This window comes from Capricornis sumatraensis, chromosome 3 (genome assembly GCF_032405125.1).
Source record: "Capricornis sumatraensis isolate serow.1 chromosome 3, serow.2, whole genome shotgun sequence".
NCBI lineage: Eukaryota > Metazoa > Chordata > Mammalia > Artiodactyla > Bovidae > Capricornis > Capricornis sumatraensis.
The window spans coordinates 25,699,561-25,725,313 of NC_091071.1; the positions used below are offsets into that span (position 1 = coordinate 25,699,561).

The window sequence follows — 25,753 nt, forward strand, 5'->3', positions numbered from 1 at the left end:
GTGCGCTAGTTGTGAAGAGCAGGGACTGCTCTCCATTTGTGGTGCACAGGCTTCTCATTGCGGCGGCTCCCCTTGTTGCAGAGTACAGGCTCTAGGCACACAGGCTTCACTGACTGCTGCACAGGCTCAGTAGTTGTGGCGCACAGGCTTAGTTGCTCCACAGCATGTGGGATCTTCCCAGACTAGTGTCCCTTGCATTGCCAAGTGGATTCTTAACCACTAGACCAGCAGGGAAAGCCCCACATTGGGCTTTTCTTGGCATTTATTTTACTTCAAAAAAATAATGTTGAAAAGGTTTATTTAATACATATTAGAGTTTATTCATTAAAAACTCCTCCATATAGTTATATGGAAAATATTATAAAAGTCCTTCCCGTTTTGTTCATCTGAACACATTTTAAGCTAGCACAATATATAACTTTAAAATTTCAGCTCAGATGTCCCTTGGCCTTCTGGGGCCACCTTACAGCATACAAGATGCACGCAAAAGATGGCTTGATCCTCTGTCAGCAGTTGCCTGCACCTTTCTGTCGTTCTGTCACTTGCAGATTCACTAGAGAATTCTTTCTTCTCTGACTGCTGCCATTGTTTCTCTCAGTTACTTGCTTAGCTCCCATGCTGGGCAACTCTTCTACCTACTGTGCTTGTTCCAGCCTCTGAACTGGAGATTATATTTTCGGGGGATTGTGTAGGAAACTTTTACTTAGACTAGGAAATGCCTTCAGAATTGCTATTTAAATACTGCATATCAGTGATCCAAGAAATTTATCAGCCGTTTCCTACCTCAGGAAATTTTCCATCTGGTTAATTCTTTTATTGTGTTTCTGTTACTCTTCCCTGCCCACCCTGCCCTGCTGCAGCTGGACTTTTTACCTCCTCCCCCAGTCCTCCCAGTCCTCCCGCAAGTCCTTCCCCTGATGTCACTTCCCCTCTCTTGGTTCTTTCCCCTGCTTACTTTATTACATTTCTTTTTCTTTGAACAGTGGCAGCATGAAGATCTCCTTATCAGTAGACCACAAGCCATGTCTGTCACACCTCCCCCTCGTTCTGCCATATTAACCAGCATGAAAAAGAAACTCCATACTTTGAGCCAGATTGAAACTTCAATTGCAACAGTTCAGGTATGTTTTGTCACCTCCTCCTTCTGGCACATCTTACATTTAGAAATGACCTCCACTGTGGTGAAGTGCTCTGTTCAGTCTGTCCTTGGCTTTTAAGTCACAGGAACTTTAATACCTTTCTCACTTTTATTTTTAATTTGTGTCTTTTTTTTCTTATCTTCCAAAGTAACTGAATCTTAGCAGTATATTTTGAACCAAGAATAGAGACATACTAAATATTTCAAATTTTTAATGAACTATTTAAGAATTTTTAATGGCTATTACTGTGCCATTATACATTAACCTTGGTAATGGTAAAAACTTGAATACCAAATTTGTTTTCTGAAAGTTTGGCATATTATTAATATCCATGAAGCTTAGGCCTATCTTCCTTCTATTGTGTAGTTAATGGAATTTTGTGATACCAAAAGCAGCAGAACATTTTTCTAAACCATTATTTTTGACTTTTTTGGGGTTACGTCAGCAAAATATTTACTCTCACCTTCTGTCTTTAAATAAGAGAAACTGGTCTTGATGGTGGTTTTATATACATCTCTGGTATTCTTATATATTCAGTAGTAACTGACATTTTTCTGTTTTATAGTTTAATATTAGTATAATTACAATCACTGTAGTAATATTTTTAAATTTTTTAATAGAACTTTTCTTGAGCTTACTTCTTTGAAGATTGAAATACCTTTTCTCTACAGCATATTAGTCCTATTTTTCACTTTAGAGATTGAACTCATGCCCTTTCTGATTCTAGAGGTGTCTGTGTGTGAATGGGTGGGGGGCGAAGAGTATGAATGGGAACTCCGCCACTTGAAATGTTGAGTACATACTGAAGCAGCTTTGTTATGTAAAACGTTTGTATTGTGATAATCTGGCTGGATTTTTTACCATTATTCATAAACGTTTACGTTTGTGGGAATCTGGTTTTCATCTTTTACAATCAAAGATACAAATGGACTTTCTCATAGATAGCATATATAGTGCAGTGGGAATTTGGTATAACAGGGGTTTTGTTTTTTTTTTAAAGACTAGAAACGAAAATGAAACTTCCTTTTGCAAAATAAACTGAAAGCCAGTCCTTGCCTTCTCAGATATGTTTAGTCTTAAATACTCAATATGAAGTCAAGGTTAATTCCAGAAGTTGACAGTTTGTTAAAGATGTCTTCTAAGTTACTTATGCCATCCTATTTCTTTTGAATCTCTCTTATTCATATAAAATGGCCAACAGATAGGAAGTGGAGTCCTATTCACTGAGATTCTGCTGCCTTTTATAGGAGAAACTGGCAGCACTTGAAGCAAGTATTGAACAGCGACTCAAATGGGCAGGTGGTGCCAACCCTGCACTGGCACCGGTGCTACAGGATTTTGAAGCAACAATAGCTGAAAGAAGAAATCTTGTCCTTAAGGAGAGCCAACGAGCAAGTCAGGTATGGGCACCTGTGTGTGCCATCGTGTTTTCAGTTACAGGATTATATAACTGATTATATAATCAGGCACAACATTGAACTAATATGATTCCCATATCCCATATATTCATTACCAGAATTTCATAATTGTCAACTCAGGTCCTACTTTATTTTCTGTATACTCCCTACTCCCTATCCTAAATTTAATGGTAATTTCAAATATTATATCATTTTACCTGTAAATATTTCAGTATGTATATATAAAGATGAGAACTAGTTAGTAACATAATCACAATACTATTACTGTACCTTGAAAGATGTCCTTAATATTGTCAAATAACCAGTTAGTGTTTTCTGATCTAAATGGTAAAATTATGTAGGAGTAGAAGCAGAAGGGGGGAGCATTTCAGATTGGAATTTGGATATAGCACAAATAAATTTAAGCTGAATATGATAACAGTTTTCTTATGGAGTAAAATTTCTGTATTAAAAAAGAATCATGCAGAAGATGTGTTTACCTAACTCGACTTAGGTGCTTTTTGGCCTTCTCAGACTTGACAGCATCAACCTAAAAGTGTTAATTTATTTACAGCTTTTATAGGAAGTGGATCTGTTTCCCATGAGAGTCATACATTCATACATTTTCAGGACCTGGTCCTGAATTCTTGAAATGAATAGGTAGTAGTATTTTTTCTTTCATTAATTGCAGTTTTTTCCCTCATTGTGATGGTTCCACTCTTTTTCCTCTTCACAGGTCACTTTCCTCTGCAGCAATATCATTCATTTTGAAAGTTTACGAACTAGAACTGCAGAAGCCTTAAACCTGGATGCTGCATTATTTGAACTAATCAAACGGTGTCAGCAAATGTGTTCATTTGCATCACAGTTTAATAGTTCAGTCTCTGAGTTAGAGCTTCGTTTATTACAGAGGGTGGTAAGTCTTGATTCTTGGGACTGAAGAGATTGGATAAATTAAATAAGACCAACTATATGCTCTCAGAATCAATGTATTCACTAGTCTACATTTATTGAGCATGTACTGTATATGAGATGTTATGAAGAATTCAAGGATGACTAAATCTTTCTTTTATCCCCAAAGGAACTTATTTATACAAATAATACAGTGAATGAAATGCAAAAATGAAAAGAACTCTCGGAGCTATAAGTGAGCTATAAGTAGAATCACTCTAGGGGTTCCTAGGGAAGGAGAGAGATAATGTGTAGCAAATGACTCAGATGCACTTTTGAAAGTAGGATAGCAGACAGAAGGCTAGTGGAGGATGAATGCTGGAATATCAAGTTAATAAATTCAGCATTTCTACTTTGTGGGAAGACTTTAGAATATATATTAGGAGGCTCTGGTTTTATTTTAAAGAGTTATTTACAGTGTCCAGGATCCTAGCTGTGTGTCATCTTTGTTACTCCAAATATATTTTCTTAGGTTTTAAACTTTAAGCATTTGTTCCCTGTATAATTGTGCGGAAAAGTAAAAACCTTAGTTTGTACTTCATAGATTGTTTAAATTATCAAGTATTTATAAAAATTTATTTAAATTTTTAAGAAAACACTATGTTTTCTAGTGAATTAATCCATGATTCAGCAACTGAGGTTCTTTGTATCAGCTTGAGTTATAAGTATCTTTTGATGTGATGTTGAGGAAAAGAATCTTATATTTTTCTGGCTGACTCTTAAAATCAAACAAACCCTTATTCTGTTTAGGACACGACTCTTGAACATCCTATTGGCAGCTCTGAGTGGCTTTTGTCAGCACACAAACAACTGACCCAGGATATGTCTACTCAGAGAGCAATTCAGACAGAGAAAGAGCAACAAATAGAAACAGTCTGTGAAACAATTCAGAATCTGGTTGATAATATAAAGACTGTGCTCACTGGCCATAACCGGCAGCTTGGAGATGTCAAACATCTCCTGAAAGCAATGGCCAAGGTAAGATTAATACCATTGACACATAATTACTCCCCCCTTTTATAAAATTACAAAAGAGTTTTATTTATGAGAAAAAAAAAAAACTAATTTCTCCAAGGTCATATTTCTAGTTTGTCACTGAGTTTATTTGTGTTTTCATCAACTGTCAACTGGGTTTTTTTTTTTTTAAGCAGGTAGTAAATAGTATTCCGATTCTGTATACAGAGAAATTGGGGCTTAGAGAAACTGATTTATACAAAGTCACATAATTTATAGAAGAGCTGAAACTTGAACTTAGTCTCACAGAGTATTTAGATCTCTAACTTCTCTGTTCTGCCTCCCAACTCAAATCATATAGTTTGCTTCCAAAATAAATGAAATATTACCTCTTCTCTCCAGTATTGTATAGAATCTAGATAGTAAGGAAACAGTCCTCAGAAAAGGCTTTATTATCACAAAACAGTAGGTCACTTCTTGAATTTTTTTGTTTTTGGTTGCATCATGTGGCTTGTGGGACCTCAACCAGGGATCAAACCCGTGCCCCCCCTGCAGGAAGCATGGAGTCCTAACCACTGCCAGGGAAGTCCCTGGATTTCTTTTTAGTTGGAGTTTTTATTTGTGCTGGAAACAAGATTCCTATTGAAAAGAAGTTATTAATAAATTGTAATAAGCAGATTAAATACATTGATATTAAAAAGCCACTTATTACCTGTTATCTAAAAGGTGACTGTCTGAAGAGTAATATTAAATACCATTTTTCGTAATCATTAACATTGATTCTAGGATGAAGAAGCTGCTCTGGCAGATGGTGAAGATGTTCCCTATGAGAACAGTGTTAGGCAGTTCTTGGGTGAATATAAATCATGGCAAGACAACATTCAGACAGTGCTGTTTACATTAGTCCAAGCCATGGGTCAGGTTCGAAGTCAAGAACATGTTGAAATGCTCCAGGAAATAACTCCCACCTTGAAAGAACTGAAAATGCAAAGCCAGAGGTAAGAATCCCTTCAGGCCTGAATTTAAAATGTAAGCAAAACATCTGGTAAAGTAAGTTTTGTTTATTTAATTTAATATTTTTTTCAGTTTTGTTCATACTTACAAGTAGCTGTTTGCTGAAGCGTTTCATAAATGAATCATTTTATTTTGTATTTCAGTGTCTATAATAATTTAGTGAGTTTTGCATCACCCTTAGTCACCGATGCAACAAATGAATGTTCGAGTCCAACATCGTCTGCTACTTATCAACCATCCTTTGCTGCAGGTAAGACTCCTCTATTCAGAAAAGCCTGTATCTTGACCTGTTAATAATCTACACATGGATGCTAAGACGTTAAAGTGTGTCTAATATGTTTATTGGGCTTCCCTGTTGGCTCAGGCAGTAAAGAATCCACCTGCCAATGCAGGAGAAGCAGGAGACATGGTTTCTATCCCTGGGTCAGGAAAATCCCTTGGAGAAGGGAATGGAAGTGCACTCCAGTATTCTAGCCTGAGAAATCCCATGGACAGAGGCCTCTGACAGGCTTTAGACTGTGGAGTCACAAGAGAGTCAGACAGGACTTAGAAAATAAACAACAGACATGTTTATAGTCATCATCTTTTTAAAGGTTTTCCCTAATAAACATATTTACAAAAACAGAAATTATATCACAGATGTAAAAAACAAACTTCTAGTTACTAAGCAGGGGGTAAATTGGGAAATTGGGGTTGACATATACGCATTGCTATACATAAAATAGACAATAAGAACCTACTGTATAGCACAGGGACTTCTGTTCAGTACTGTGTAATGACCTATATGGGAACAGAACCTAAAAAAGACTGATTCACTTTGCTGTACAGCAGAAACTTAACACAACATTGTAAATCAACTATACTCCCATAGGAAATTAATTATTTAAGTATATAAAGGGTTTCCCTAATTTCTTGTCATATTTCAAACTGAACAAATTTTGCCTTAATTTTAAAAGTATTTATGTTAGAGATTAGAGAGTAGAAATACTCTGTGTTCAAATATTGTCGATTATAAAATATATGTCTGTTAGGGAGATATGGGAAAATTAATTAATAGAAACATCTGTAGTTCCAGTCCAGCTAGAGATAAAACCACTGTGTATTTGTTGACTTCTCTGTGTGCATGCGCACACGTATACAAATTGAATTGTATCATTCTGTGTAGTATCACATCTAGTATTACCCATTTGCAGTTGATGATTGAAACAGAACTGCCCTGCTCGCCTGTTTTCTGTTTACGTGTACATTGAGCTACCAACTTTCTCTCTGTAGCAGTGCGAAGCAACACTGGCCAGAAGACTCAGCCTGATGTCATGTCACAGAATGCTAGAAAGCTGATTCAGAAAAATCTAGCTACATCAGCAGATACTCCACCAAGCACCGTTCCGGGAGCTGGCAAGAGTGTTGCTTGTAGTCCTAAAAAGGCCGTCAGAGACCCTAAGACTGGAAAAGGTAATTAGTTAAAATAAGGACACCTTAAATATTAAATATTAATACAGAGTGGTGGCTTGACTTATACATGTCTCCATTGCTTCATAGCTGTGCAGGAGAGAAACTCATATGCAGTGAGCGTGTGGAAGAGAGTGAAAGCCAAGCTAGAGGGCCGAGATGTTGATCCGAATAGGAGGATGTCAGTTGCTGAACAGGTGACCATCTTTTAAACTTGAGCTACATGTTTTAATGCTGCTGAAGCAGTATAGGTTTAAAGATTCCCTCATCCACATCTTTGGTGGCATATCGAGAAATAACTAATTTAAATCTATTTTCAGGCCTCAGAAGATTTTGAATAACACAGCTCCTAGATTGTCAACTCTCACTCTAGCCTGTTAACACTTTCCTTTCAACCCAGTCCTCTTTTAACCAAAATTTGAGGTGTTGCTTGACCCTTTCTCTTCCAACAGAAGACTGCTAGTTTGTGTGTTAGAGAGAGCTATGTGAAGGTTTCTAATGATATGAGGGTGATACTTTGGGTGTCAATAATACCTATAAATAAGTAATCTGTAATGTGTTCCTGGGTGTCAGTTGGTCTGAAGTTATTACTCTGAAATTTTATCATTAATATTATTAAAATTGTACATATAAATTCAGGAATGAATTCTTTTGCCCACAGCTGTTTATTTTGAAAAGTTTCAAACCTTCAGAAATGTTATAGGAATGCTCATGTATTATATATTCCTTGCCTAGAATTGGCAGATCAGTTATTAATATTCTTCTATTTGCCTAATCTTCCTGTGTAACACTTCTTGCCTAAGTACTTTGTCTCCCAAACAAAACATTGTAATAATATATGATATATGGTTCAGTTCAGTTCAGTTCAGTTGCTCAGTTGCGTCCTACTCTTTGCGACCCCATGAATAGCAGCACGCCAGGCCTCCCTGTTCATCACCATCTCCCGGAGTGCACTCAGACTCACATCCATCAAGTCTGTGATGCCATCCAGCCATCTCATCCTCTGTTGTCCCTTTCTCCTCCTGCCCCCAATCCCTCCCAGCATCAGAGTCTTTTCCAGTGAGTCAAGTCTTCGCATGAGGTGGCCAAAGTACCGGAGTTTCAGCTTTAGCATCATTCCTTCCAAAGAAATCCCAGGGTTGATCTCCTTCAGAATGGACTGGTTGGATCTCCTTGCAGTCCAAGGGACTCTCAAGAGTCTTCTGCACCACCACAGTTCAAAAGCATCAATTCTTCAGCACTCAGCCTTCTTCACAGTCCAACTCTCACATCCATACATGACCACAGGAAAAACCATAGCCTTGACTAGACGGACCTTTGTTGGCAAAGTAATGTCTCTGCTTTTGAATATACTATCTAGGTTGGTCATAACTTTTCTTCCAAGGAGTAAGCGTCTTTTAATTTCATGGCTGCAGTCACCATCTGCAGTGATTCTGGAGCCCCCCAAAATAAAGTCTGACACTGTTTCCCCATCTATTTCCCATGAAGTGATGGGACCAGATGCCATGATCTTCGTTTTCTGAATGTTGAGCTTTAAGCCAACTTTTTCACTCTCCTCTTTCACTTTCATCAAGAGGCTTTTTAGTACCTCTTCACTTTCTGCCATAAGGGTGGTGTCATCTGTATATCTGAGGTTATTGATATTTCTCCCGGCAATCTTGATTCCACCTTGTGTTTCTTCCAGTCCAGCATTTCTCATGATGTACTCTCCATAGAAGTTAAATAAGCAGGGTGACAACATACAGCCTTGACGTACTCCTTTTCCCATTTGGAACCAGTCTGTTGTTCCATGTCCAGTTCTATCTTTTGCTTCCTGACCTGCATACAGATTTCTCAAGAGGCAGGTGAGGTGGTCTGGTATTCCCATCTCTTTCAGGATCTTCCACAGTTTATTGTGATCCACACAGTCAAAGGCTTTGGCATAGTCAATAAAGCAGAAATAGATGTTTATCTGGAACTCTTGCTTTTTCCATGATCCAGCAGATGTTGGCAATTTGATCTCTGGTTCCTCTACCTTTTCTAAAACCAGCTTGAACATCAGGAAGTTCACGGTGCACGTATTGCTGAAGCCTGGCTTGGAGAATTTTGAGCATTACTTTACTAGCGTGTGAGATGAGTGCAGTTGTGTGGTAGTTTGAGCATTCTTTTGCATTGCCTTTCTTTGGACTTGGAATGAAAACTGACCTTTTCCAGTCTTGTGGCCACTGCTGAGTTTTCCAAATTTGCTGGCATATTGAGTGCAGCACTTTCACAGCATCATCTTTCAGGATTTGAAATAGCTCAAGTGGAATGCCATCACCTCCACTAGCTTTGTTCGTAGTGATGCTTTCTAAGGCCCACTTGACTTCACATTCCAGGATGTCTGGCTCTAGATTAGTGATCACATCATCATGATTATCTGGGTCGTGAAGATCTTTTTTGTACAGTTCTTCCATGTATTCTTGCCACCTCTTCTTAATATCTTCTGCTTCTGTTAGGTCCATACCATTTCTGTCCTTTATCAAGCCCATCTTTGCGTGAAATGTTCCCTTGGTATCTCTAATTTTCTTGAAGAGATCTCTAGTCTTTCCCATTCTGTTGTTTTCCTCTATTTCTTTGCATTGATCGCTGAAGAAGGCTTTGATATATAGCTAGGATACAATTATAAAATTATCAACTTCAGAAAACTTAACACTGGTGTTAATGTTGACTGCTCTCCACCATTGAGTCCATATTTAGGTTTCTCCAGATATCTTCAGATATCCTTTTTTACTTAGCCACCCCCACCCATACAGAATTCAGTCAAGGCTTATCCTGAAGTTTATATGCTTGTTCCTGTTTTAATTTCCTTTTAATGTCTAGAACAGTTCCTGAGCCTTTTCTTTTATGATATTTAAATTTTTGATGTGTCCAGACCACTTGGTTTGCAGAATGTGCCTCAGTTTATATTTGTCTGATATTTTCTTTATATCATAGCATTTTTGGCAAGAGTACTTTGCCAGTGATGTGTTCTTAGAATTTTACATCACTGAATGTGTGTCTGTTTGTGCCATCTTTGTTATTAAAGTAGAGCACTTAGTCAAGGGTAATGTTCTCCTGAGTTCTCCATTACACATTTGCCTTTTTTTCTGTGGGGTAGGGTAAAAATCTGAGACTTGTGAATACCCTATTTTCTAATGGCTTGGCATTCACAATTCACATCAGCAAGAATTTTTTTTTTTTTAATTTTAAACTGTTAGATCTCTGTATTGGATCTGAGCTTAAGCTCTTCTTGGTTAAGAGTCATTCTTTAGAGAGGGTGTGTCAAATTTGTCAAAAACCCTGGACAGTGTTCTGGGTCTAGAGGCATCTTTGTTTCAGAAATTTTCTGGTAGGTTAATGGGTTGTGTGCTTTCATGACTGCATCTTAGGTCTCTGTCCCGTTTTTTTGTTTGAAGGATGCTTTAGCTATTGTGCTTTCTATTCTGATAGTTAAGTTTTATATAAAAAAAATTTAAGTGGTTCACAGGAGTGGGGTAAGTATAGAGTTCTTTGCACACAAAGAACTGTTGTAGGTTATAATTCAGCAGCCATATAGTGAGCATTTACTATATAATTGGACCCTGATGGATGCTCTGGATAGAGAAATGATCATATCTCTTACTATTAAAGAATATTTAGCTGAGTCAGAATCAGGAGATGTTTCAAACTGAGTATCAAACTGTGTTCCCGAATCTTCTGGGCACTTTTCAGTTCACCTAAGCATTTGTCCAGTGAATTCACATGTTTAATCCCAGGAACACCTGTGAGGTCAGTGGCACTCTCTCTCCATCTAAGGATTTGTAAGGCTCAAAGGGGATTGTGACTTTCCCAAGACACACATTTGTAAATTACAGAATTAGGAGGGAAGCTCAGATTATTTAACTTCTTCGCACCATGACAACTGCACATCTTTGGGTAATTAATTTGGGTGATTAGAAACTTAAACAGTTCATGTAACTCAGATATGAATCATGCTCTTTCAAGTTTTAAATGGCTTTAAATTCTATCTTGCCCATTTTTACAGGTTGACTATGTCATTAAGGAAGCAACTAATCTAGATAACTTGGCTCAGCTGTATGAAGGTTGGACAGCCTGGGTATGAATGGCAAGACAGTAGATGAGTCTGGTTAAGCGAGGTCAGACATCCACCAGAATCAACTCAGCCTCAGGCATCCAAAGCCACACCACAGTCGGTGGTGATGCAACTGGGGGCATACTCTGAGGAAACCTAGGAAATCTCGGTGCGCTAGGGAAGTGAATCCTGCAGGACAGCTGCACTCAGGGATACGCCCAACACCATGGCCTGCAACCCCAAGGTCAAGGGTGAAAGAAAGCAAGCAAGCTCACCGCCTGAACACGGAGATTGTCTTTCTGCCACAGAACAGCTGCAGACGTGTCAGGAGGTTAGCTGCAGAAAGAGATCGGGATGCCGCGGAGCACAGTGATTTGGAACTCCATTCCACCTGACCCCGTGTGTACAATCCAGGAAAAAAACCCCGCTCAGAAACAGAGGAAACTGGGGCCGCGAAGAAATCACAGCCAAGGAAGATTTGATGCATTCAGATTCTTGCATAACACTTGTTGCTTAGCAACAGTACTGGTCGGGTTGACCAGTAAGTACAAAAAAAGGCTATGAGATGAATTTCAGAAATGGACTGAAGAAGGAGAGCTATGTAACAGATACACTACATTGGAAGAACTTACTTCTGAAATGAAGGGAAAAAACCCACCCCATCGTCCTCCTCCCCATCCCCCTCCATCTGCCCATTTCCCCCTTTACCCGATCTAGTAGATTAGCCATCTTTCGCATTCACTTTTATTTCAATCCTTATATTTCATATACTTCATCTCGATGCTGTTAACTTATATTTGGAGTGATAAACAGAAAATTTTCCAAAACCACTGATAACATGGAAAATGCAAGGACAGTTTAAAGGTCTGATGATCACATACAAAATGTAATTCTGGTTATTTAAGTCATTTCTGTGATTCTATCATGTACAGTTTCCAGAATTGTCACTGTGCATTCAAAAGTAATGAATCTAACAGACATTTGATTTAATGTACACTCCCCTTTGCTTATAGTGTACATTTTTGGGAAGTCATTCAAATTTTCCCTCTTCTGTGATTGCTGTAGTTTCTTCATAGAAAGTAGCTAATCCAATGTAATGTTTTACCTTTTTAAAAACCAGGATAGAGTACCTATTAAGAGTTTTACATTGTTGGTGACAGATTAACAATAAAGTGATGTTCTGGTGGAGGTAGAGTGAAATGTTTTTTTTTTAATTGTTTTCTCATTTGATACTTTTAATTTACAATTTACAAGGTGTAAATTAAAAGTGCTTTAGTTTACCTGGCCTTTTAGGACATATACATGAAACATCAGCAAAAAGTAAGAACCACCAACATCTTTTATTAAGTTCCATTATTAGTGTGTGAAGTACTTTAATTTTTGCACATTTTCATAGTTCAGTAGTGAATTCATGATCAAGATTTCCTTAAATTTAGCATTGCATTTCAGTACTGACTGTGTAAGCTCAACTGTTGATCCAAAATAAAAATCCAGACTAGAATAGGATTCCTAAAATCACGTATCAACACAGAGTAGAAGAGGATTAAAATCTTGATCGAGTACATTTTCCCTGCAATTTAGAGATTAGGGCTTTGATCACTTTCGAGTTGCTAGTCTTCACAGACAAACTTGAAAGGAATTAAGGAAAAATTTCACATAGTTCTGGCCTTTCCTGTATTCTGATTGCCATATTAATCTGTAATCTTTAAATACTCATGGGAGAATGCATTTCAGTATCAGTGCTCTTTTAATACTTTGACAGGTATTAAAAGAAAGGTGATATTTTTGAATACCCATGTGTCTAATGGCAAGTTAAGGAAACTATTGCATCAAATTTTATTTTCTTCATTAATTTTGAACCTTATTTTCACAATCAAAACAACCTATCGGAATAATAATGCCATATTGTGTTTTGCACACTGCTTTATTTCCTGGAGGCTGTTGCACTCATCACTTGATTACCTCTACTGTTTCAAGATTAGTCTCTTAACAACATTCTTTGTCACAAGGAAAAACTTTTATTACAGTGATAAAAACAGTTCACACTAGTTTGTCCTTATAGACAGTAATCAGAAATTGCTTCTTCTTTGGTAAAGAAGAAAAATGAAATAGGTGAATTTTATTGCCTGTGAATTTCAGGCTTCAGAGGTACCTGGCACCTTATCCTAGTGAAAACAAAACAGCTTTACATAAAAAACATGTGCCTCTGCTAAATTATCCATCACTTTTATTTTAAAATGATCCCTCAGAGAATAGTGTGACATCTACATGTTTGGTGGTAGGGCAGATATGAGTGATTGATGACTTCACAGCTTGCTTTTTGCTGCATTCTGGACAATAAGACCTCAGTCTGTACTCTCTGGTTGCTTCTGGGGAAGTCATTTGACAAGTAGCCTTGTCATTTTGAACTGTTATAAGGGAACTCAACAGTTAAGAGATTTAATCAGCAGTAAAAGGCTTTGGTCATACAGCAGATTCAGAAGACAGGTCTGTATTTTGGTGATTATCTTTTAAAATGTGAAGTTCAGAGTGCTATTGCTATGAAGTCATGCATTTTTGATAGTACCGAAATACCTGTGGCAAACCAGGGGTCTGCTCCTCCCTCCCTTCTCCTGTCCCCCATCCCCTCTCCCACCTTCCTCCTCCTCTTCCTCCCTACCCGACTTCTGCACTCACTCTCTTGTGCTCCCTCCACCCTTCTTAAGATTCAGGGGGTACAGAATAACTTACAACTTCTACAATTTGAGGTACCCTTGGAAATTGAAGTTTATCATAAGTGTTTTGCTGTCTTTAATTTTCTAGAATTGCCTGAATTTTAGTTGATTTCTCTATAAAGCTGTGGAGGCTTAGTAGTCTATGGAGCTGTCTGTATTTCTCTTTTACTCTGTTTCTTTGGTGTGTCTTGCAGTATCTCATTATTTCTGGTCATGAGTTCTTCACATAGTTTGCTAGATGATTATTCTTTTGTGTCTGACACTTGTGAGTTGTTTGAGATATGTGAGGTTTCTGTGTGCGAACTGATAAGCTCTTGATCTGCTCCCCTAAATTGCTGTTTTAGAGCCCAAACCCCAGGTTCAGGGTTGAGGGTTTGTAATACAAAGAAAAACTTCCATCACTTCTGCCCTTAACACTTGCCTCTAATATCTGTTGTATGTAGTGTTCTTAATGTCCGTTTGGTGTTATCTGCATTGTTTTTGTTTTTAATTGTGGTTGTTCTGATGTGTGAAATTCAAGGAAAGAGCCATTAAAAAATTCCAAGCAGGGCAATGCAAGTACAGCCAAATATTAGAGTTGATGTGCAATCTTAGGTCCTTTTAAATCTGTTGTGATATAGGCAGTACTTTGAATTGAAAAGTCTTCCTGGCCTATTTTCCTCTACATATTTGTAATTACTCTGGGGGCTTACTTGTTTTGGCAGTACTAAAATCAAAGGAGCTGGTTCTTCTTTTCTCCCAGTTCTTTTCATATTAAAGAAGACGCCTACAATTAGCTTGTTAGCTTCTGTTCATATACATTAAAAAAAAAAATCAATGAATGTTTTTCTGTTAGCACACTGAAGTACCTTTGTTTTACATAAAACCAGATACATATGAAAAGCAATGCCCTTCCATTCTGTATCTTGAGCTTGTAAAATGCCAGTAATTTAGAGCTAGGACTTTTCCCCTCTTAACTCTAGGAGGTAGACTATGTTAATAAAAGGATTGCTTAAAGAAGGCAGATTTTTTTTTCCCACTATTTGGGTTGTATTAGAAAGATTCCTCCTATGGGGAAAAACTAGCATTATAAATTTTCCAAACACTGAGGAAGGAAATCCACTGTATTATGAACCCGGAAGGGTTTGTTGCACTTTTCCTGCTTTTTTAAAGGCCTGGGTAACAATATCACCATCTCTTTTTTTACAAAAGGGCAAATGAACTGTATTGAGAGAAGCTTTATAGGTTCAGTGGTTAGTTGTACAACATGAACCATTTAGCCTCTTGCTTTCCATGGGAATTTGGGCTTACTAGGGAAAAAGCTGTTTGTTGTGCTGTTGTAAAAATGTCATAAAATTAGCCTGACTTTGGAAGATGATAAACTTAACTGAATGTTCTGAAATGCAGACTTGCAGAATGTATGTCTTTCAAAACAGGCTTTTTTTTTTTCCTTGACAGTCCAAGTTTCAGCTCCTGTTTAAAGTTCTTTTATTTTCAGGTTTAAATTTTCCTTGTATTTCCACCTGTAATGTCAACAGCAACATCATACTTCACTTGTTAATTTACTTTACCCTTATTATATAAGAGCAAATTGAGTTGAACTGAATCTTCCTTGTTCTAGTAACATTGTATAAATAAAGTGGCTTCTCTGTACAAAAGGTTGTAATGCCTCCTGATGGATATAATTTTGTGATTGTATTTAAGATTAAAAGTTGAATAAATCACACCAGCTTCCTGAAAATGCTCATAATGCGTCTTTTGGAAAACAAAAGTACATGGCCTACTTTGTGCATATTTGCATTAACATGGCAAAGATTGTATGAAATACCTGTTTTTCAGAAAATAAAGTCTTAAAAGACGTAGCATTTAAGCTCTGAATTTGTTGGAGTAGTTTCCAGAAAACTTAATTTTGGAGTATGGATAGCTTTTTTAAAGCATTAATACCTCCAAAAGTTTAAAAAGTTGATTCTAAAAAGATTTATTTTACATGTTCTAATATTTTTGAATAGAAGTGGAAATTTTACTTCAAAGCTCTTAGTATTAAGTCACAATTTATTAAGCTTCATTTTGTATATCTTTAAAAACTTCTGTAGATTATTATTGACATATATTCCCTGGTGTATGGTGTGTAAAAGCTCTGAAGGAAAACAATATCCAGCTTGTTTGAATATCTGGAAATCAGATTACATTTGTTGCTGCCAGATTCTGTAGGAGGATCTGTTCAGTCATCTGATACACTTCAAAAGCTCACATCCTGCCTTTGTAGTACCAAAAAAAAAAAAAAAAAAAAACCAACCCAAAACTCTGAAGGAAGCTACACCATGGCAGGCTGGGATTTTTAGTAATTAGGGCAATTGGAAATTTAGTTAAGGACCTTATTTCAGTGCCTTAGGCTGTTAAGTTGTAAATAAGTCTGGGAACATGTTCCTTGAGTAACAAGGGAATGGAGAACTGTGCTATTTTAAGTCAGTTTCTTTAGTTTTTTTCACCTACTTCGGTTTCACAAGCTGATGTTGAAGTCTTCTGAAGTTGTACTTAGAGAACTTGGGTGAAAACCAGGCACATTGTGTAACAAAAACTGATTTACCAAAGTACAAAGGGCAGGTTTTAAAGTCTAATAACCCCACACCTCTCCTTTGGAAGAGGATATTACTGTGCCTGTAGCAAGATTTTGCACGCAGCGCTCTATATATTCACTAATTGTGTGGCTGCTGATTGTTTGGGACCTTTTTTCTTTTGACTAGGTAGAGGAGGGCCTGCTCCTCACAGTTCATAACTATATAAAGTCTCCCCAAATGGGGTATATCTTGGCTGCATTTTCCCTACATAAACTTTTCCCCCCAACATTTCCCAAAGCAGCATTTGATTGAAAAATCTCCTTCCCTTACAAAGCCCCCCAACCCTGCTCCTACCTGATCAGATGCTTAATTTTTTTCAAAGTTAAATGGCAAATTTCATAACTTTTAATGATATTCACAATGCTTCTGTCCCCCTAGTTTTCTTAGGGGCAGCATGTGGTCTGTAGCTGTGTTGGCTCACATTTCTTTATGCCTTCCCTGAACTTTTTATGAACCTGGTAGTTACTTAAGGAACGTTTTTAAAATAAACTTGATGGCATAATATAGATGACTGCAAAAGGATAAAAGACTGGAAGTTGAAAGCTATGGCATGTTTTTCTGAAAGAGACATCTGAAAAGTCAACATTTGGCATTATTTTGTGTTGAGTAATGAAAACGTTAATGCATTTTGAAATCCTGGAGAGAAAATGTGTCTCACATTGATCATCTAGTTCTTAAATTGCAATGAATTCCACTCAAGATGGTTTACATCTTTCCTTATATGAAAGGATCTGTCAAAACCAGCCCCTTTTTGGAGGGGGAACTTGCAGTTTCAAGTGAGGTGTTCTATTAAGAACTTCCCCAAAGAACCCACGAAAATAAACCAGTTTTATAAAGTGCATTTTTCACAAGCTCTCAAACTATGCCCAGATGTCCACACCCCCTCTGCCGCCCCCCGCCCCTCCATCTAAGACCTTATTCCTAATGAGTAGGGGAGGAAAAATTACAGACAACCTAGAATTTATGCCCTTTTCCCTTGTCCACAAAGCTCATGAGATGGGCACGAGTCTCCAAGTCACATATCTAGGCTAAACTGCTCAGTAGCCTGACGAGGGCTGCCAGAGCAGGGATTAGAAGAAATGTGGGTCCAACTCGGGGCACAGCCAAGCCCAGGGCCACCCGCTGGATCTGGGAGAAGATCCAAGCCCGCCCCCTTAAGGAGGTTACTGTCACATGCCCATCTGTGCCCTCCGCCTGATACTGCGTGGCATATTTCCTTAAGGACTCAATTCCAGAGAGCATGCTTAGCTGCTTTGAAGTCCACTGGAAGATCGTCTGAGAGCCACCTGGCGGCCCGCCTTGGGAATACTGAAGCCAGGCCAGGCCCCCGGGAGCGGCCGTTGAACCGCTTAGGAGAGGCCTGGGCGGGGCGTTGTCACCTGCTGGGCGCTGATTGGCCATCCCATGGCCCCGCCCCCGAGGCACTGGCGAGGTTTCTCTCCTTTGACCTCGGTTTCAAGTCATGCGCTGGGCAGCGGTTGGTCCGACCTGTTCAAGCTTGATCTCGATTTGTCCAATGAGGAACGAGCTTCGCAGGGTCTGTCGGGAAAGGCCGCCGGCCTATATAAGCGGGCTGCGGGGCGTATCCTCGCGCTAGAGGTGCGGCGAGGGAGTCTGTGGAGGGTTTGTTTTGGTTTCGTCCTGTGCTCGCTGAGACGGCACACCTCGAGAACTATGGCGGAAGGAGATAATCGCAGCACCAATCTGCTGGTGAGTCCCAGCGACTAGTCGCCAGAGGACCGAGTGGAGCCTCCGGACTTCGGTGTGCTCCGTGGGACTGAGCTGCGGCCTTGTTCTTATCACCCGCGGCGGGCCCGGCCCTCCTCTCCCTTCCCTGGTGTAGGCGATGACGCTTGCCCTTTTGGCTTCTTGGTTAACCTCTGCTTGACAGTGACTAGTTGTGGCGTCTCCTAACACCCCCTTGGGGAAGGTGCGCGATGGAGCGAGGAGGGCGCGTGATCATTCACTGCGAATAGAGGAGGAAGCTGGAGAAGGGGGCTGTGACCAGTCTGGGTTGCAGTCAGTGGCAGAGAGCCGCGAGGGGCCTGTCGAGCGCTTTTGGGGCCCAGACTCCAGCCGTATCTGTGTCTCCCCTTCCTTGATCTTAACCAGAATGTCCCTTCGCCCTTTACCCTAATGCTTGGGCAGGAGTGGAGGGTCAAAGGGCTCTTCCCGAGCGTTTCTGTTAGAGCCTGGCACGGCTTAAAACGGCAGGGAGGCTTCGAGCTCACGGCTGGAAAATGGAGGTGGGATCCAGCTGGAAGGACAATGGGAGGTTCCTGGCGTTTGTCTGGAACTTGTAAGTCTGGGAGAGGGTGTCACAGGACGATTTTAGAGTAAGCAGGGGTCGAAGGGAACTGCAGTGAGCTTGTATCAAAGGTAGACAATTATAACCTCAGCCCGAATGGGGTGCCATTGCTGTCTCCGAAACAGCTTACATGCAAGGAAAAAAAAACAACCAAACAACAACAAAAAACAAAATCAACTTAAAGGTTTTTTGCCACATTAGCTCATATGAGAAGTCGGCTTGCAGCTGATTGTCAGATTTGCAGAGAAATTTGACATCTAACCAAAGCATCCTGATAAGTGTAAGGAGCATTTTATTGAGATATATTGGGCTTAATATTAATTAGTCTTATAATTCGATGAAAGCACAGTAGTTTTCCTTACTTGTGCAAGTGATGCCAATATATAGATGATTCCAGTACACCAAGAGCTATTTTGGAAATTGAATGCTGATCAGGGAGAGACTTTCCTCATGTATTCAGGAGTAGGGGGTTAAATCAATGAAATGACCAAAGAACAGATCGATTATAACAACCTGAAATGAGCAAACTTCAAGTGATCTTATTTTATACTTGGAGCAGTGCCACTTAGCAGTGCATAGTGAAGTGAAGTCGCTCAGTCGTGTCCGACTGTTTGCGATCCCATGGACGGAGTAGCCTGCACCAACCTACTGCATCCATGGGATTTTCTAGGCAAGAGTGCTGGAATGGGTTGCCATTTCCTTCTTCAGAGAATCTTCCCGACCCAGGGATCGAACTCAGGTCTCCCGCATTGTAGACAGATGATTTACCGTCTGAGCCACCAGGGAAGCCTACAGCTGGCAGTGCATGGCTTTGGGAAAATAACCATTCTGAACTCACTTTAATTGTAAATGGGTCTGATTATCCCTATCTTAAGGGGTCTTATAAGGATTGTTACATAACCCCAGTGCTTGGGCTTGGAAAGTGACCGTTACATGATAATTTTCCCCCCGTTGGTTTCTGACTTTGGTATCTCTAGGAGTCACAGAAATGTTGAGATTAGTAAAATGATTGCTTTAAACGTTGCTCATATGTAGGCTGCAGAGACTGCAAGTCTGGAAGAGCAGCTGCAAGGATGGGGAGAAGTGATGCTGATGGCAGATAAAATCCTCCGATGGGAAAGAGCCTGGTTTCCACCTGCCATCATGGGTGTGGTTTCTTTGGTGTTTCTGTAAGTGAGCTATTAAATTACAATAGATTTATGCTTGTTACTAATAATGGTTCAGGTTTCATTTATGGAAGTGACTGAAGTCTTGTAATTTTAAAATCTGTAAAAAAATGCCTTTCCTTAGAGCCGCCTGCCTGGTTTTCAGAATCCATAGTACTATGTAAACTCAGTAACCGGTGCAGTGAAATAAATCTGTGGCTCAAACTTAGGACTGTTTACACTCCTAGAAGGTGTTGAGAACCCCAAAAGGCTTTTGCCTCTTGATGTTTATGTTAACCATTATGGCTGGGATGTCATCATGTCACAAAACTTCTGGAAAACCACTTGTGAGAAAATGAGAATAGGAAGGGCAGATAACATCTTTTGAGAACCAGAGAGCTAACTGAATAAACATCTTCAGCTAGCTCTAATAAAGACCATATTTTTCTAACCTTTGTTACTTTTTTTTTAAACAGGACTATCTACTATCTAGATCCATCTGTTCTATCTGGTGTTTCCTGTTTTGTTATGTTTTTGTGCTTGGCTGACTACCTTGTTCCCATTCTAGCACCTAGAATTTTTGGCTCCAATAAATGGTAGGTGGCATAATTATGTGGCATTCAAATTTCTGAGAAGTTGCGAACCTGATAACTGTGACTAGCATGCTGTAATCACACACAGAGAGCTGCCTTAATTAACAGCTAGGGATTAGACTTATTGTTTGATGTAAAGAATTTTTTAGCTGATTCACATATAAATCGTGAATTTCCAGTACTTATATCTCCATAGTTCTTTTATACTCTAGCATTTATTTTGACTTTTTTCTTTCTAGACCTTTTTATTGAAGTGAGGCTTTTTTTGGTAATCATTTTTCAGTGATTGCAGAACTCATAATGAGCTTTCCATAAAAGTAGTATGTCTGCTTTACATTTTTTACCATTGATATTTAAGATAATACTAATTTCATAAATAACATGAATAATTCAAAACAGTAAACATAGTTTTTTTTTTTTTTTGCCTGTTCATTTAGCAACTGTTTATTGAATGTCTACTTTTATGTTACGTGCACTCTTCTGGGTGCTGTGAAGTATTTTGATTTTTAAGATTTATCTTGTGTTTCAGGCTAAGACATTGAGACAGTGCAGTATGGTTAGCAAAAGTGCTTAAGAATAGATTCAAGCTTATACAGAAGTGGGTTGTTTATTTCATTTATACCATTCTTTGAACGAGTTACTTGTGGGTTCCCAAGATAAGGTTAAGTGGCTTTGGATCCTATTAAAGTTTTGCTTAACTTTCCTCTGGGATGTTGGATTCCTCACTTTTGATTCAAATAGTGAACAAAACTAGATAGAGGAATGGGATTGTTTTTCTCCCTTGGTTGTTTATTTTAATTTGATTAGTAATCTACTTGTGCCTATAGTTTTTTGTTCTCCTGATTAAAAAAAAAGATAAAAATAATTCTGCAAAAATAATTTTAAATGTAGGAATTGCTTACATTATGGGATAAGTAAGCATGTTTGTTTGTATGAACATGTTTCTATCGTATCAGAACAGTTCGTGTTAGGAAATGTCCTCTGAATTGTTTTTCGTGTGCAGTAATGAATTATGCTGCTGTTTGGGAGCCAAATTCTGTTTTTGTTTTTTATTTTTAAACTTTATTTTTAATTTATTTGGCTGTGCCTACTCTTTGTTGTGGGATATGGGATCTAGTTTGCTGACCAGGGATCAAACCTGGGCCCCCTGCATTTGGGAGCTCAGAGTCTTAACCACTGGACCACCGAGGAAGTCCCTGGGGGCAAGTTTGTGACTATGCAGTGTAACAATTTAACAGACTCAACCTCATACCCTGATTTTATTAGCCAGATAACATTCTTATCTGCTAATTCTTAAGTCCTGGAGAAAATATTTCAGAAGTAAACACATGAAGTTTCTTGGTAGTTGGTACGTTGTCACTGACGCAGTTTTGTTTTTTGACCTTTATGAGGAAGGAAGAACACTGTCGCATAGCCACAGTCCAGGCTTGACTGTGGGCAGCATATGAATGTCTGCTTATAAGAAGTTCCAGGGCTCCGCAGAAGGCCTTCTGCTGTATCTGTCACTGCAGATTTACAAGGACAAGGACTAGCGGAGAGAAAGCAACACACCCCAGCATAGGGCTTACTTTTTATATCAGTCATTATGTCTGTGTAGCAAAGACAGTACAAAGACAATTATTTTTAAAAAAATCAGAACCTAAAATACATTATAAATGAAAATGGACTTTTTTGGAGTATCTTTGTATTCTTATTGCTGTTTTGTTTGTGATTTGTGATTGGATTTGAACTGTTTGTGGCTGCCTTGGCATCAAATGTATGAAGCCCGGTTGAGGTGCTTTGAATGCCAGTAGTTACTGTTGGTAGAAATGTCACATCCTCCTCAAAATAGTGGGACTCTGGTGGCCACAACTCAGGGTTCACTGGGATCTGCCAAATGATATAGGAAGTTTGGGGGGTTTTTTTGTTTCTGTCTTGTCTGCTTTTTGGCCATGCTGCACAGCTGTGGGATTTTAGTTCCCTGACCAGGGATTGCACCTGGGCCGTCAGAAGTTAGAGCTTGGAGTCCTAATCCACTGGACCAAAAAGGAATTCCCAAAAGAGTCTTAAAGGTTCAAGTGCTCTTTTTTTTTTTTTTTTAAATAAGATAATGGTGCATTGTATTCTTTAGATTTTCTTTGGAAAGTAGCTTTTGAAATTTGAGAGGATGGTATACTTCTGTTTAATATTTAGATTTGTCTATAGTAAAGAGGAAAATTCTTTTCCTAGGACCACCGAGCAACAGCAAAGATTCCATGAAATTTGCAGCAATCTAGTGAAAACTCGACGCAGAGCTGTGGGCTGGTGGAAACGCCTCTTTACGCTAAAGGAAGAAAAGCCTAAAATGGTACTTGTTTGGTTTTGGCTTATTTAAGTAGAGCAACATTTTAAGATTGTGTCAGATTTTACTTCATCATAGTCTGAAGCCTTTCTTTTTTACTCTAGTTGTAGTTGGATGTTTATCATTGTGTGTTGGTTTAACTCCTCTGAGTACATGAATAAATATTTATCTGTATCAGTTATACTGAAAGTGAAATTTACACTTTGCATTTAATTTTTCATTGTAGAAAGAATTTTTTCTGGTTCTTTTTACTTACTGAAATAAATACAAAAGATAACATCTCTTTTCTCTTAGTTTCACTTGAGGTTACTATGTGAAGTTATCAGTTGCGGAAGTACTGTAATTATATTCTAAACTACTTAATTTACATATAGAATTAGTTATTTTAGGAGAGAATGTATCTAAATTCTGTAAAGTAGACCTAGGGAGTTTTCTGTAGGTTTTATATAATATATAGATGCTAAATATTTTTAAAGAAAAATGAGAATAAAATCTGAGTTATTTTCCAACCTTTGAAACACCCTCCTAAAAAGTTTCAGTTCTTAGTCTGTTCTGAGGAGTTGATAAGTTCTTGTTATTTTCATTATTAGTACTTCATGACCATGATCATTTCTCTTGCTGCGGTTGCTTGGGTGGGACAGCAAGTCCACAACCTCCTTCTCACCTACCTGATAGGTAAGTCTCTGGGGAAGGGCTGCAGGCATGTCCTAGCCAGTTTAACTGGAATTTAGTAAACCGTATGTTCCTGCTCACTGAGTTCCAGGCAGTGATTAAGGAACTGTGTGAACATAGAAAGATGACTAAAAGCTGGGTCCTTGTTTTCAATGAGTTTGTGGTCTTATCAGAAGTAAGACAAAGAACTGATAACCAAGGTAGAAAGTATTGTGCACAAGGTAAAAATAGGCTGTGTGTGTTACCTGAGGTTGGGAGGTGTGAGGGCAGACGCTTCTGGGGATAAATGTCATCGGGAATAATGGATATTGTGTTACTTCTTCCCATTAGAGTGTGTCTTAGTCTGAGGAACTAGCTTCTGTAAAATGTTGTAGTCTTTAGAAAGTTAATTGCTGCGTCTGTAACTTTTTTTTTTTCTTTTCTTTAAGTGACTTTCTTACTTTTGCTTCCTGGACTGAACCAACATGGGATCATTTCAAAATACATTGGAATGGCCAAAAGAGAGATAAACAAGCTTCTCAAACAAAAAGAAAAGAAAAATGAATAAAGCATTCGCTTTATTCAGTGTGATTAATGGAGTATACATTGTCCTTGGGAACAGTGTCTGTTATGCTGTTTGGATACTAAAATGTTACAGAAGTAGCTCTCTGCTGTCCCTCACTCTGCCCTTAGTACAAATTCTGACTTGCTAAGCAAGGCTTTATGCCCAGTGTCTTCATGGGTGTGCTTTTAGCAGCTGCCCTTATATGGACAACTCTTTCTTCAGTTCCTCATCTTGTTTTTTTGTCACCCAGGGTTAACTGAACTCTTACTTTTAAAATAACATAGTGGTGAACTTCACCCTTTAGTACAGTTAACAGTGACTTGGGATAACTGTTCAAGTTGATCTTTATTTTAGCTGGATACAGGATAGTGGTCTGTGGCTTCAGGAAGCTTATTCTCTCATCTGCTTCCATGGTCTGCTAAAAATACTGGCTTCAGAAGTTTACCACTTCTGATGAAGAGACCAATTAAGATTCATTCCTCATTCTGTTTTGATAGTGTGGGAGAAGCAGCCTCATGGAATAAGATGAAACTAATCCCATGCCTTAGCATGTGTTTTCTCCCTTGTGCAGAATTTAGCAGTTTTTAGGAAACATTGATCCTTCTTCCCAAATGGGGAATCTGACAGGAACTTTTAGAACTCTTGTTCCCTTGCACTTAAACTTGAAGTTGGTACATCCTTAAAGGCTTTTTAGTAGCAGGCTTACACAAGTTGGTATTTAGGACCTTTAAATTTCAGATTTTCAGTTAATTGGAACTAAAGTCCATAATAGGTTAAGAGTCATGTCAATGATCTTCACTCTAAGACCAGCCAGTAAAGGACAGAAGTCTTCCTGTGTTGAGTCAAGATTCATTTCAGTAGAAAATAGCCTTATCCTACTAATTTTTCAAGACCAGAATAAGCCTTTACAGATAAGTCTCAAGAGTCTCCTTTTATGGTAACACTGGCTGCTTTTGGTCCCAATAGATGGAGTAGTTGAAATCTGTAGGAATGGACCTCTGAGGGCTGGAAATGTGACATATTTGGGAACAATTCTTAAACTGATTAACTAGCTGTAATATAGTTTTGTGAATTTATTGCACTGATGCTGTGAAACCTGGACTTTGTGATATATCAGTCCCTAAATTAGTGTTATTTTTTCCCCTTCAATATTGCTGTAAACAGTGGCACCATGTAGCATGTTTGACTTTTTAAAAAAATGTTTCGTATACAACCTACAAACTACCATAATTTACGTGTGTTTGCTCATTGTATATAAGCTTGTCTTCCTGTCCAAATTTTTTGTGTGTATGTGTGTTCTACCAATTAACTACTTTAGCAGTTTTAATCCTGTATTATTTCTTCTACTTTGTTAAAAGAGGAATAAATAAAAAAGCTGGAATCCCTCCTTGTGTCCTTTCTTTATAGCTTAACCAATACAGTGTTTCCATGATTGGATTTACATACCCAGTTAATGAACTACCCTGGGTGATCATTCCACCGCTGTGAGGGGCTCTTTGGATTTCTCAGGAGGCACAGTGGTAAAGAATCTGCCTGCAAATGCAGGAGATGCTGGAGAAGCCATCCCTGCGTTGGGAAGATCCCTTGGAGGAGGAAATGGTGACCCATTCTTGCCTGGGAAGCCCCATGGACAGAGGAGCCTGGTGGGCTACAGTCCGTGGGGTCCCAAAGAGTTGGAGATGATTTAGCAACTGAGCATATTGCACAAGGTGCTCTTTAAGAACAGAATGAACTAAAAGGTTTAAATTCTTTCCGTAAACATCCAGGCAGCACCCTAGATGGAAAAGGAGGTGAAATGAGTAAATGATGGCCAAAGGTGGTACGTGAGGGTGTGGCTGAAGGGTCAGGCAGCAGCAGGACGCAGGATGGAGGGCCACACACCTC

The 25,753-nt window shown here is 38.8% G+C and overlaps 2 protein-coding genes across 2 annotated transcripts in view; both read left to right on the forward strand.

Moving 5' to 3' along the window:
• Positions 1-12,028, forward strand: part of SMG1 (SMG1 nonsense mediated mRNA decay associated PI3K related kinase) — a 94,782-nt gene extending 82,754 nt beyond the window's left edge. The window contains exons 55-63 of the mRNA XM_068967127.1: positions 984-1,121; positions 2,387-2,539; positions 3,273-3,452; positions 4,238-4,465; positions 5,228-5,439; positions 5,599-5,705; positions 6,728-6,907; positions 6,995-7,101; positions 10,929-12,028. Of these exons, the coding sequence (XP_068823228.1) occupies positions 984-1,121; positions 2,387-2,539; positions 3,273-3,452; positions 4,238-4,465; positions 5,228-5,439; positions 5,599-5,705; positions 6,728-6,907; positions 6,995-7,101; positions 10,929-11,006 (1,383 nt within the window). The 3' untranslated portion in view covers positions 11,007-12,028. The remainder of the gene's footprint in view (positions 1-983; positions 1,122-2,386; positions 2,540-3,272; positions 3,453-4,237; positions 4,466-5,227; positions 5,440-5,598; positions 5,706-6,727; positions 6,908-6,994; positions 7,102-10,928) is intronic.
• Positions 12,029-17,900: 5,872 nt separating this feature from the next.
• Positions 17,901-25,241, forward strand: ARL6IP1 (ARL6 interacting reticulophagy regulator 1). Its single transcript, XM_068967873.1, has 6 exons — positions 17,901-17,997; positions 19,631-19,764; positions 20,217-20,336; positions 22,542-22,659; positions 23,244-23,328; positions 23,754-25,241. Exons 1-6 carry the CDS (start codon positions 17,962-17,964, stop codon positions 23,870-23,872), a joined length of 612 nt encoding a protein of 203 aa, XP_068823974.1. The 5' UTR covers positions 17,901-17,961; the 3' UTR covers positions 23,873-25,241.
• The last annotated feature ends 512 nt before the right edge of the window (positions 25,242-25,753 follow it).